General features: G+C 36.5%; 1 protein-coding gene across 5 annotated transcripts in view; it reads left to right on the top strand.

The window, feature by feature from the left end:
- The window catches only part of ARHGAP18 (Rho GTPase activating protein 18), an 84,945-nt gene that overhangs the window by 69,410 nt on the left and 2,336 nt on the right, over nt 1-13,199 (top strand). For 3 of the 5 annotated variants that reach the window (XM_085217328.1, XM_085217327.1, XM_085217330.1), the window contains exons 10-14: nt 2,384-2,466; nt 3,670-3,876; nt 4,677-4,823; nt 8,854-8,978; nt 10,739-10,800. In XM_085217328.1, coding sequence (XP_085073454.1) covers nt 2,384-2,466; nt 3,670-3,876; nt 4,677-4,823; nt 8,854-8,978; nt 10,739-10,800 — 624 coding nt within the window. Of the gene's footprint in view, nt 1-2,383; nt 2,467-3,669; nt 3,877-4,676; nt 4,824-8,853; nt 8,979-9,751; nt 9,876-10,738; nt 10,801-12,719; nt 13,133-13,199 lie in introns of those variants that run through there. The other 2 variants (XR_014881403.1, XM_085217329.1) reach the window with 2 other exon arrangements.

Consider the following 13,199-nt stretch of genomic DNA (forward strand, 5'->3'; position numbering starts at 1 on the left):
GAATTATAGAAGAGTTAAAAGAAGATTGTGTAAGGTGGTATCAGTTTATGAATAATATTTGTTTCATAGAATCATAGAATGGCTTGGATTAGAAGGGACCTCAAGGATTATCAAGTTCCAACCCCCTGCCACAGGCAGGGTTGCCATCCACTTGATCATGCACTAGACCAGGTTGCCCAGAGCCCCATCCAACCTGGCCTTAAATACTTCAAGGGTGGGGCATCCACAGCCTCTCTGGGCAACCTGTTCCAGCACCTCACCATTTTCTCAGAGAGAAACTTACCTCTGACATATAATCTAAATCTTCCCTCCTTCAGTTTAAAACCATTCCTCCTTGTCCTGTCACTACCCTTGTAAAAAGGGTATATATACAGAGATTATATATTTATAATCTCTGTTTAAAGGAAGACAACAGCAAAAATATAATAGTTCTACACAAAATTCAAAAAATGGTAATGTATACTGTTTAGCATAGCACATGGAGACTATTTTATCCATTTGCCACAGGAAAAGTTACAACAGAATTGTCAAAACTGCTGATCATCTCTAATCGCTTGAGATCAGCAAGTTCCTGTGGAAACATCCTCCTTTCCAACTGATCGCAAGACAGCAAGCATACCAGCTGAGCTGTAACATAAAGAAAGCAGCTTGGTGGCAGTGAATCAGGAGTGAGAGTCCACATACATCAACACAGTTTGCCTTTTTATGGGCTCAGTGATGATGGCTTATTTCTAAGTGTATTATCAGATAATTCCCATGCTCAAGCAGACAGGCAGTCATTCTTCAAAACTGTGGGCAGTTCCATTCTCCAGGTTAGAAGTTCTTTTCAAGTGCATAGACCTTCGATCAGTGTGAGTAGGGGGCTGGAGCTTAAGCCTGTTACATAGTGGTGTTGATTTTGCAGCACTGAGCACAAAGTTAAAGCAGGCCAGAATACTTTCAATGATGCTGACAGCTAACAGTTCATCAAGGTTGTTCCAATTAACAGATATGGTTCAGAGACAGGATGGTTTTTCTTGCCACTTCTGGGCTGTCTTCAAGACTTTTGTAGTTTTACTTATCCAGAAAATACTCAGATAACAGGATGCAAAATGCATGGAGAGAAATAATTTGATATAAAACAGACATAACACTTTGTAGACTCCAGTTGTTTAAATTGCCTGCCATTGTATTGGTTGAGTACAGTAAAATTAGGTATTAGAGAAAAAGGGCCATCTTTGGGACAGTAAATGGTATTTTTCATGATAATGTGTTTAAATAGTGAGATTAGACTTTTTACTATTTAAATACTTAAATGACTTAATTAAAACAATTTATTTTGTTAATTTAAGTGACTGGCAGAAATAAAAGTAGAACATTATTTAGATGAACAGATGGAAAACCTTGATTTAAGTAATAAATCTTAATTTTTTTTTGCTTAGTTTTACTATTGAGTTCTTAATTTAATGTATGTCTTTCTAAGCAGGCAAGTACACTGTTGTCACTATTCACATGTTTTAAAAGACTGTATAATTTACCATTCTCTTATTTGTATCATTTATTTTAACTATGGTAGAAAATAGCAAGCTGTTTTTTATATCATGGATTAACTATTTATTTTTATTTTTATTTTTTCTGTATCTTCCAAATTGTTTTGAATAAAATATATTTGAAATAGCAGTTCTGTTGGAATTCCATTGGAATGCACAAAACCAGATCCGTTAAGCTGTGTCAGATGCAGGTCTTTCTTTGCTTATGTTATGTATGGCTTGATTCATTAGGAATCTGCTGGGAAGGCTTTCCAGAGCACTTCCCCTAGAGTATGACAGGAGGAAGTTTATCACAAGTGACAAACCTGAGAGAGTTGGGGCTCTTCATTGTTCCACACTGCCAGGATTTAGGAGCCATGCTATGTTTCTATGACACTCCCTGCTGTAGATAAGTATTCAGCTTCTTTGCTGTTGGCTTTATCCCCACTGGTTTGCCACTCCAGCTGTTCCTCCTGGTGTCTTGTGGGGGTGACTTGGAAGACAGTGTAACTGTTCAGGCAATCAGAGAAACTGTGAATGAGGCTTTGAACATACTCTTGAAATTTTAGGCACAGGCTCAAAAAGGGAGGAACCATTAGCCAGCTAGTTTTCTCTTTTAACATTGCAAAATAGAAAATCACAAGGTTCTGAAAAATACTGCCAAAAGACAGTTGAGTCATACAGCAACTGAATCACACAAGACTGTTTGGAAGAAAATCAGAAAAGAAGGATTTGCCAGTTCTTTGTCACACCATGACAACAAGCCATGTGCATGCATTCAGCATTTTATAAGAGGTTTCCACTTTAAAATCATGCTTTCTGAAAAGAACAAATGACAATTTTAAAATACTGAAGCTCTTTTGTTTCACTGGCAGATCTTCCAAGGAAGAAACAGCAGCTGCAAGCTTTGAATCTTTTGGTTATCCTTCTACCTGAAGCAAACAGAGACACACTGAAGGTTAGAATTGCCAATACGTTTTTTCCTGCATGAATATTTTGCCTGTTTCTTGAATTCACTATAATGAATGCTGTTGTCTTTCAACTCTTTTTTTTTTTTTTTTTTTTGTTCAAAGTTAATGCTGAAACTAAAGATTCTTTTTTTCATATTTGACAGAACTTCAGAAAAAAAACATGACTTAGGACCCTAATTCCACCCAAATGGCTTTAATAGTATGACTTGAATTTTTTCCAGGAGATTGCAATAATGATCTTCCAGTGAATGACCTTTTCTCTTACAAGTTTCTTATCTATTTTTTTTCTTAGCTGTAGCAGTCATTATTTGCAGGGCAAAAAATAAAATGTGCTAGAATCCTACACATTAGTGTTTGCTTTTATGAAATGAGTTTATCTTTCTGTTTTTATTTCCTACTTTTATCTTTGTCTTTTGTTTTTACTACATAAATAACAAATTGACGCTTCCTACTGTTATTTGCATCACATCACTCATAGGATGTGATTTGCATCACATCACTCAGCATGTCCTTCTGTAGCAGAGCTATCAGAAATCGCTTTCAGAAAAAAAAAATTGCTATTAAAATTTCCATTATCAAAAGTGAATTTGCAGGATTTCTGGGGAATACAGAACATCTTCTACGAAGCCAAAAATATCCTATTTGTTTTTATTGTTTAAATGTATTTTCCTTTTTAAGTTCACTTAACGTGTGGAAGCACTGAGGAGGATTCCTGCGTAGAGTTACAAATATCTGGAACTGAATTAATTGAAGATTGACAGTTTGTAACTGGCCGCTTATCATTCACAATTCAGTGGTTTACCCACTATTCCTGTACCTCACAGAACTAGACTCTCCAATGACAGCTGGCATTATTGTATTCACTTTCATTTTAAGAAAAAACAGCAGTAATGTTTTCAAAAGCATATGGGAAATGCTACTTACACACCTACATAAGAAGTCTTTTGGAAAATCTCACTGTACAGAGCTTTAGAGTGACTTAAATGCTTTTGAAAATATTATTAACATGAATTATTTACTTTGTTCTATAAAGAAGACTTGTATTGCAGTCTTGTGAAGAAGCATATCCACACTTCTTGTTTTTAATGTGGCTTTGTTAGGAATAATGAGATTTTTCCAAGAACATGTAGTATCATGTTTCAACCTTTTTCATGTGCAAAGTTGAACTTTAAATTCTGCTGTGATTTCAGGTACTGCTCGAGTTCCTCCAAAGGGTAATAGATCATCGAGAGAAAAATAAAATGACACTAAACAATGTTGCGATGGTGATGGCCCCAAACCTTTTCACATTTCAAGGGCTTGGCTCAAAGAGTATTGAACAGAGCGAGTTTGCTATGGCAGCTGGAACAGCAAATGTCATGCGCTTTATGATTCAGTACCAAAAACTTCTCTGGACAGTAAGTATATTCCTAAGGGGAAAAAAAAATCCCATAAATTTCACAAACAAGGCATCTGAACAAAGAAGTAATGTGAACTTATTTCCATGATTTAGAGAAAGATCAGTCAGCCCTGTCCAGCTGGGTTCTTTCTCATAGGTGATTCTGTTGGGAATGAAATAGAATCATTACATATTATGCTCGAGTTAAGCTCTTATGGTCTGAGTTTCAGTATTTAGTATGTACCATAAGTGAACTCAAAAACAAATCCTTGGAGAATCTTTTTATTTGTTCTGTTGGTATGCATTGTTACAAGGAATTTACTCTTGTCTGCTTAGAGATACTCACAGGGAACATGGTGTTTAAATCCAGACTTTTGGGCTAGACTTTGCATTATATAAAGTATGTTTTGATAAAAACATGAACTTGTGTCATGGTCTCAAGGAAACTCTCCCTTAAACAAGACTGGAGAACTTGAACCTTTGCTGTACATCAGCACCTTTAAACAATCTTGACCTTTGCTGCAAATGTGGAAAAGTTATCACCATTGTACAGACTAAGTGCTGAATGAATTTTTTGGCCGAGGAAAGTAAAAACAAGTATAATTTCACTTGTCTTCCACTAAGAGAGATACAACATCACAAGTGCAGTGTTTCTAAAATTATTTCATAGCTTGATATTATTTGAATCCTTAATTACTACTTTGGAATAGATATTATTTTTTCCATTCCTACTTGACAATCTGTAAATTTATAATATTTTGGTTAGTTAGTGATGGAAATGATGAGGTTATTCAAGGCTAACTATCTATATTCATCTAGATTCCCAAGTTTATTGTTAACCAAGTGAGAAAACAAAACACTGAAAACCAGAAGAAGGAGAAAAAGGACAAAGCTATGAAGAAACTTCTGAAAAAGATGGCTTATGATCGGGAAAAGCACGAGAAGCAGGACAAGACTCCTAATGATGTAAGAAAACATATATCTGAAATACTGTACTAATGAGTCTGTCATCTCTCTAGTGTAAAAGTGGATATTGCCAAGAGGATATCTATATTTATTTAAGAGATAATTTCAACAAATAGGAGGTTAATAGATAGGTTTCGTAGTTATGGATTACCATCATGACACTTTTGGAAGGTTGAGCTGTTTATCTTTTCCCTGGATTTTCCAAAATGTTTCTATTCTGAAAAGTGATATCACATAGGTTGTTTCAATGTGAACAATGAAACAAAAGTAGATGAAGTCTGTTTTTGTAGAGGGAACAAGTGGTGTACAATCTTGTGAGCTGAGATCAAACTAAAGATTTCAGTGAATTAGAGACACCTTGTGGTAATTTGCAAAAATACATGGGTTTGAATCTTAACAAATACGAGTACGGCAAAGTGTTAAAAAAGAATTGTCATTTTCTGATAAAAGCAAAGATGGTTAACATATTAAGACAAAAATTAGAATGTGGTGTGTGAATATATTTTCCGTGATATCCACTGGAATTGATATTGCAAATATACATATGCATGTGTATTGCATACATATATAAATGTATATATGCATATATATTTGAGTCTGCCAAAACGTGAATCCTTTGGACAGTTGCATCCAGCATCTGCTAGGACCATATATTTAAGTGTTCCTACCTCATTTTGTATGCAGTAGTGACATGTCTTTAAAATGAATTAATTTCATGAGCAGTACTTTGCCTTACTTTCATATCTATATGACTATGCTTGAAGGAATCTATACACAAAATCAGGAGTTATCTACAGTTTTAAAATAAAGCTAATTAAATATTGACATTTATTGTGTACTGTCTAATAAGGAGAGGATTCTTTGAATACAATTCAGTGGAATTAATGTGAGCTGACACTTAAAGGAATGCTGCCATCCATTGTTCAACATGGAAATAACAGCAAATATGCTGAAATAGGCAAGTGCTATTGCAGCTTCACATATCAGAATATTTTTTTGTAATTCAGTGCTGATGATTTTTATAGTAAAATATGTCTTTTTAATCCACTAGAGAGTTATGACTGAAGTCTCATGTAATGCTTACCCAAAATTCTTACCTAAACATAAATGGAAGGTTGTTATCAAATAATTTTCTTTAAGCCCCAGAAATCTCTGGGGATTCCCTGCAAAATTAAATAGTAGAATTTTTCACTCATTTCTCACTCCTGCTCAAAGCTTTCCATAATTAGGGTGCCTGGGAACACAGTACTCTTAAAATCATATTGCCAGGTATGATATGGCTTCATTGTGAATGACATTTATACGTTTTTCTGTGTGGCTGAAATTGCCTCAACTCTTTCAATTATTTAAGAAAAAAGCTTCCCCTTCCACCCCAATTATGAGTTTGTACTGCCTTAGCTTGAAATTGAGGTGATTTAACTGTGCAGTTCCTGGACTAAACTCCACCATTAGATGGCAAGTGAGGCACTTAAACTTGTGATGAATCACCACTCTGGTGAATGTTGTTTGAAACTGTTGAAAGTTAATTATCTTGCTTGCAGCTGAATAAGATGTAAGTGAAAGTTATGCATGCTGTGGCACCCCACGTGATTAAACACAGATAGCCAGAGCTTGAGTCACTTTCATAATCTTTGGAAATATCTCAATATTTTCTGTGGCAGTCAGCTCATTTGGTAATCTGCATAAATCTTATGTCTCACGAGGCCTTTCTGTCAAACTCTTTCCCCCTTTTAAGAAACAGCATTCAATGTGCAAGCAGAGCAGATTTGGGGCAAAATCTTTGTACAGTGCTGAGTGTGGTTAATGGGATTTATGAAGGCTGATAGCTTTTGGGGGCAGCTAAGCATACAATTCTATGGCCCAAGTTTGTGTTAGGGAGTAAGTCTTTATGCTATGGTGGGTGTGCACAGTGCTCTAGCCAGGCAAAGAAAGATGTCCTCATGACTGCAAATTTATCCACTAGAATAGCTAATAGATACCACCTGTCACTGTATTCTTCTCTATACTGCAATTGTTCCAAAATAAAGGAGCAGCCATGTTGGTGGCAAAGTGCAATGCTTATCTGATACAGCTGTACACAGCTGATTGTCCCAAGTGAGGTGTACTACTTGCAGTTCAAAGAGAACAACTGCATCTCAATTCTTTCAGGCTTTGTCTCTCACTTAGCAAGTTCATTTTGAACTTCAGTTTTATTCTTCATAATCCTTGTGCTTCTTCCTTGGTTGGTATCATTTGCACATTTGGTAAGTATAAATCCATCATCTGAGTTGCAAGTGAAAATACTGTGCAGTTGCTTCATCCTTCTCTTTGTCTAGCCTGATGAATATCCAAGTATGTTATGCAAAGTAATCAACAAGAGACCCACTGCAGATCCTACAGCCAAGTACCTGCAGCTCTTTTGTGAAACAGGTCAAGTCTCTATGAAAAGCCCTAACTTGAGTGTTTTGAATCGTGCTACAATTCCTTCTGCAAGACTGCTCCTGCATGACTTATGATCACTTTTTCTGTCCCACCAGCTTGTATAGTGAATGGACTAGAGGATGTTCATTATCTGTTCTTCTGTAGTTGGGCACCATGAACATACTGTTCAGCTGAGCATGAATAAATGTAGGTAGTGAAAGTGGCAAAATGCATTCATTAGCTAATAATGATTCTGTTTAAATAAACAGAGTAATTACCTTGTTTGATTTCTGACTGTAATGTTACTTCTTGGCGGACATTTCTCATTCTTCTCTCATGCACTCAAGGCAGGCAGCTTTTAAAATCATTTATTAAATGCCTGCTGTACAGAGAAAAGGACTGTTAGCCAACTGAAGTTGAAGAAGACAACTTCATTAAAATCAACTGAAACAAAATAAGACAGAATTGTATACTAAAATGAAGCAAATTTACAGTAAATTTGATAAAAGACCATTTAGGAACAACTGTAAATAGCCTTTTCATCTTTAAAAGTTTCGTATCCTTTTGTTAGGAAGCATGATCCCAACAGTCTGGAAGAAGAGAAAAAAAATGTTTAAACAGGAATTAGTTTTCTATCCAATAGCTACAGCCATTGTTTCCATGGGTGAAGGCCTTAAACAATAGATCAGGCAAATTTAGAGGTAGATATACCAAATTGCTTTTTGAGATCCTTTGCGGCCCTATGAATCTGATTGCATGATTACTGCGAAACAAATTCTCAGTGAGCACTCTGACTGAGTTGTGAGTGTCCCTGTTCATTGCAGGGAAGTTGGACTAGATGACCTTTAAAGGTCCCTTCCAACTCTAAGGATTCTATGATTCTATGTATGAGTTGAACAGAAAAACGATCCTGCGGAGCCCTCCTTCTCTATAAGTGATATGATTGATATTTGTCATCAAGGATTTTTGGATTGAAATGACATACAAATCAATTATGTAGGTTGACTTGCTGGAGATATTCTAGAGAATAAAAAATAGGGATAGAAAGCTCTTGTAGTGAATATCTGTTTCAATAGGAAATATTTCCTGGAAATAGGGATCACTTGAAGTATTCATACATCATTCTACTTTGTGTTATATTTTTTTTTTTCTTTTCTTTTTTCTTTTTTTTTTTCCTTTTCCTTTCTCTTTCAGCATGAAATTCAGTTTGAATGAAAGTGGAAAGGTTACTTCTGGAAGTTTCAGGAGGGCATGGAATGTAGGAACTGCTTGGCTTTCATGCCTACAGCAAGTCTTTCTGTCTTTTGTGTGTCAGTCTCATATGCTTTTTGTCATACCTGAGTGTGTTCTTAATATAGCAGTAGCTGTTATTTCTAACATCTTCAAAAATAATTAAGCACTACTATTCTTTTGTTCTGAAATTCTTTATGTGGGTAAAAAGAGATTTGAAGGCCTTATGCAATTTACTGAATTTCTCTGTAGTTACCGTATTTCTGCAGCGAAGTGTAGTAGAAAGTGGTAAAGTGCACTTACAGAGCACCGTACTGTTACTTATTTCATACTGTATTTTGAGTAACTCATCAAAGCCAGCTGCTCACAGCTTTGTTCCAACACTGTTATTGCTTTGCAGGCTGATGTTCCTCAGGGAGTGATACGGGTGCAAGCACCTCATCTTTCGAAAGTTTCCATGGCAATACAGCTAACAGAAGACCTGAAAGCCAGTGATATAGTAGCCAGATTTCTCAGTGAGAAAAGGTACAAATACATTTATATTAACGTGTATTTCTATCAAGAAAAAAAGTTTAAAAATTGTTTGAATTAAAGTGAGTTCGTGAACTTTGGGGTCAAATTTAGCCCATTGGAATATACACTTGAGGAATTAATGTCATGTTTCTAATGCCTCTAAAGCTCATGAAGCCGTCAGGAATACACAAAAACTTTTAGTAAAAACTGATCAGCTCTGTAGTCTGATGGGTTAATACTTCTATTAAAAGAATACTTTTGTTATATTCTCAGAAGAAGAAGGGATCTCCAAGAAAACAAGTCTAAGAAAGAAAGAGATGAGGAAAAGAGAAAACATCATATAAAAATGGCGTTAATATATAACAATAGTACAGGTACTGGAATATAGATATCTGAAAATGTTGCTCGTCAGTATTTTAAAAGGAAAGTTTTAGTTATCCAAATCCATTGAGAAATGAAGAAGTTTTAGAAAAGATTTTACATATATTTTATATACACATGAGCAAAATAAGAAATCAGCATGGATTTAGCAAAAAACCCCCAAATCATTAACATACGTGGGCATCATATACAACTATTCATGCTGAAGGAGTAACAGTGCTCTGTGTGAAATCAAGAAGGCAGTTTTTCTTAAGAGCTGTTCTCAGGGATATTTTTTTGAAAGAAAGTTGTTTTTTTGGCTGCAACATAGCGTATATTATTAGAATTAAACAGTGAGAAAAATAAAATCTTTTTGTAATTCAGAGACTTTATTCCTCCACTGTATGTTTTTCCACTTCTTTTAGTTGCAGCAAAATTAAAACCAGCAAGAATATGGTTTCCGTACCCAACCGCTTGGCTTTTTCAGACATATGAAGTGTGTGAGGGGAATACTTATTTTTGCAGCAGAAGTGAAAGAAAAATTAGAGGGTAAATATCAGGTTACTTGCTAATAACAATTGAATGCTTTTCTAAAAACCACAAAATCTTCACGCCTGTGAAGGCTGCTCCAAAAGTAATGCCTCCGCTTTTATTATGTTGGCTCATGACATGAAAGTTGGTGGTGTGGCAGTACAGGTTGAACCTTCCTACCGATACTCTGTTACACGTTGTTGCTGTGTGACAGATGGCAGCAGAGGGGCAGTCTGACAGAATAGTGTCTGACATGTAAGTGCCCATGAAGCAAAGGTGTGGAATTGAATTCCTCCATGCAGAAAAAATGGCACCCACTGACATTCACCGATGCTTGCTGAATGTTTATGGAGTCCAAATGGTCTTATGTGAGCACAGCGAGGCAATAGGTGGTGTGTTTCAACAACAGCAACAATGACAGTGGGTCACCTGCACTGGTGGACTTGTTACAAGCATGGTATGCAGGTTCTTGTTCATGGCTGGCAAAAATGCATAGCTAATCATGGTGATAACATTGAAAAATAGTGTTTTCTTGCTGAGAATTATATATAACAATAATGTTATTGTGTTGTCTTTTATCTGTTGTAGTTTCCCTGGAAATACATAGGAGGTATTACTTTTGGAGCGACTTATGTATCTTATTTATACCTTTTCTGTAGTTTATTGCTCACTTGCAGGACTGTTTGCATTAGCATGCAAGGGTGTTCTTGTTCACTTTATCAGTAAATGAGTATAAACAAAAAGGATTTACAGCTGCTGCACTGCTGATCTTAATTAGCAGGACTTCTACCAGACATGTCTCAGTTGTTGGCGTACAGATTCTTTGCTAGTGTACAAGCTCTTCTGCAATACAGTTAATCTATGCTTTTTGTTCCTGACAGTGGAAATGTCCAAACACTCAAGAAAGAAGAGGTCTTCCTTTATGAAATAGGAGGAAATATTGGTAAGAATGGCCTCTCTACAGCTTCTTTTGCTAGAATAAGACCATTCAGCACTTAATACATGGATTTACTGTGTGACTACATTTATTCACATCCTGACACTAAAGCAGAAAGTTAACCTTGGGGAGAAGGAAGCAGAGAAGGTGGTGTAATCATCATATTAGTAGTACATTATTATCTGTTCTAGAGGAGGAAGACTACTGTTACAGATGTTCTTGATACATATGTACAATAAAGAAGCATAGAAAGGTGCTTGAAGTTCATCTTCTTCATCTCTTTGTACTGAGGCATAGTAAGTGAACTTACAGCCCTTATGCTCTTCACTGAAGTGTTGCTTGCAGGCTCCAAAGAGGTAATGACCATTAAAACAGAAAAATGACCAAGTAATGAAATTTTCAAACAGTTAATCTTTCCTGCTCTGTGTAACCACTGATTAAAGCAAAGAGCAGATCAGCAAGGTGAAGGCCAAAGGTTTACATTGAAAGCAGTTCAGAAATTTCCTTTGATGAACGCAAAAGTATTTTTGTGTTAGAAATCAGTTCCCATTATTTTTCAGATGCTGAGCAAAAAAAAAAAAAAAAAAGACACACCCCAAAACCTAGAAGATAGCATTGTATTGAACTTACATCCTACATTCACTTTTTCCACATTAAGCTGTATTTGAAAGCATAAAATTCCATGAATATGCTGTATGTCTGCACTGCATGTTTAAATACTACGTGTAGTTGCTATTTTTATCATTATTCCATTTAACCTGATCACTACTTCAATTTTTTTTGTTATGTCTAAACTGAAAAATTTAATGTAAGTTAAAAATAACACTCATATTTTCCCTGCGAGAGATGTTTTAGTGTTTTTAGTAGCTTTGAAGACCAAAAAACAATAATAAAAAATCTGGATATCTGGATGCCAGATTAGTATATTATCTTTCTCTTGCATATCCATTATACACGCAGTCTTTTGGCTGAGACAAGAACACTCCCTGACATTAACCTGCTATGCAGGTTAACATAGACCAGCTTTCCAGATCTTTGCAGTTCCTATCTTCCAAAAGTAGCTGATGTACAAGGAGCCCAAAGGCAAACAAGCTGACAGGCTCATATGCTTTTGCTCACATTTGTAAATTGAGCAATGCTGATGTCCTTTACCCTAACAGATGGAGCTGCTGAAGTTTCCAGGCATTTTTTGGTGTGCCCAGTACACTGTGGGTCTTCATGGCACTGAACAGGACTTTTGCTATTGCTTCATGAGCACGACTGGATACAGAATTCATAGCATTTCAGAATGGTTTGGGTTGAAGGGACCTTAAAGATCATCCGGTTCCAGCCCCATGCCGTAAGCAGGGCTTCCACCCAGTAGATCAAGCTGCCCAGGGCCCCATCTAGTATGGCCTTGAACACATTCAGGGGTGGGTCATCCACAACTTATTTCATCCTTTGCTGTCACTGAGGGACTCATCCAGGAGTGTGGGTGGTACATGGCATACAGGTTGGGATAAAAATGCCTGAGAGAGAACAGGCTGCCCTCAGGCATGGGGAGGGGATGGAGGTTTATCAGGAAGAGCCTATTTGAGCAGACAATCTCATTTGCTTGCCTGCTCTAAGCAGAGTGTGAAGACAGCTGGCAGGCTGACCCTGCTGCAGGGTAACACCTCTGCTTGCCTTCTGCTTTAGGAGAGTATTTTTCCAGAAACATCTGGTTGGCAGATTAAAGAAGCTACCAGTCATCTACCTTAATTACTTGGTATGGTGGAGTAGGAGAGGGGCTGTAGTGCATAGCTGCAAATGCAAAAGCCTGTGGGGAAATGGGAGGAGAAAACTGATCTTGATGGAACAGCATGTTATTTTCATCATAGGTATAAGACAAAAATGAGTTTCTCGTAATGCACCGAAAACATTACTACTTTTCTCTCTTTTGTCAGTAACCATTAGAAGTGCTATGCAGAAGTGTTAACCAAGAGAAGCAGAGTGGGGAATAATACCTTCTTAACAAGAACAAACCCTGCTCAAACTTTCCATTTCGGAAAAGAAAGAAATTTTAATGGGCTTCAGTGAAATTTCGAATTAACCACAAGACAACCAGGGCCCTGTTTTCCTTTATTAAACCTTCAGAGAGTGGAGCTTCCATGCAAATAGTCTGTGAAGAATCTGACCCTGTGCCACAGTGTTGGAACCTCCCACAGCTTCCCTCATAGCCTCAACCTGCATCCCTTCCTCTCCAAGATGGATGAGAAGTTTAAAAGCACTTCTAGGCGTTAGCTATGTTGTCCGTTGTTAAATACCACAGAAATAGCTTGAAAACTTAAATGGAATAAACCAGCAACTTTGAAAATAATTTCTTATTTTAAATTTTTTTCTTTACTGATGTAGCCACATAACCTTTGTTTGTTTGTTTGTTTGTT

The sequence above is a fragment of the Meleagris gallopavo genome, chromosome 2 (genome assembly GCF_905368555.1).
Source record: "Meleagris gallopavo chromosome 2, MGAL_WU_HG_1.1, whole genome shotgun sequence".
Taxonomy (NCBI): domain Eukaryota; kingdom Metazoa; phylum Chordata; class Aves; order Galliformes; family Phasianidae; genus Meleagris; species Meleagris gallopavo.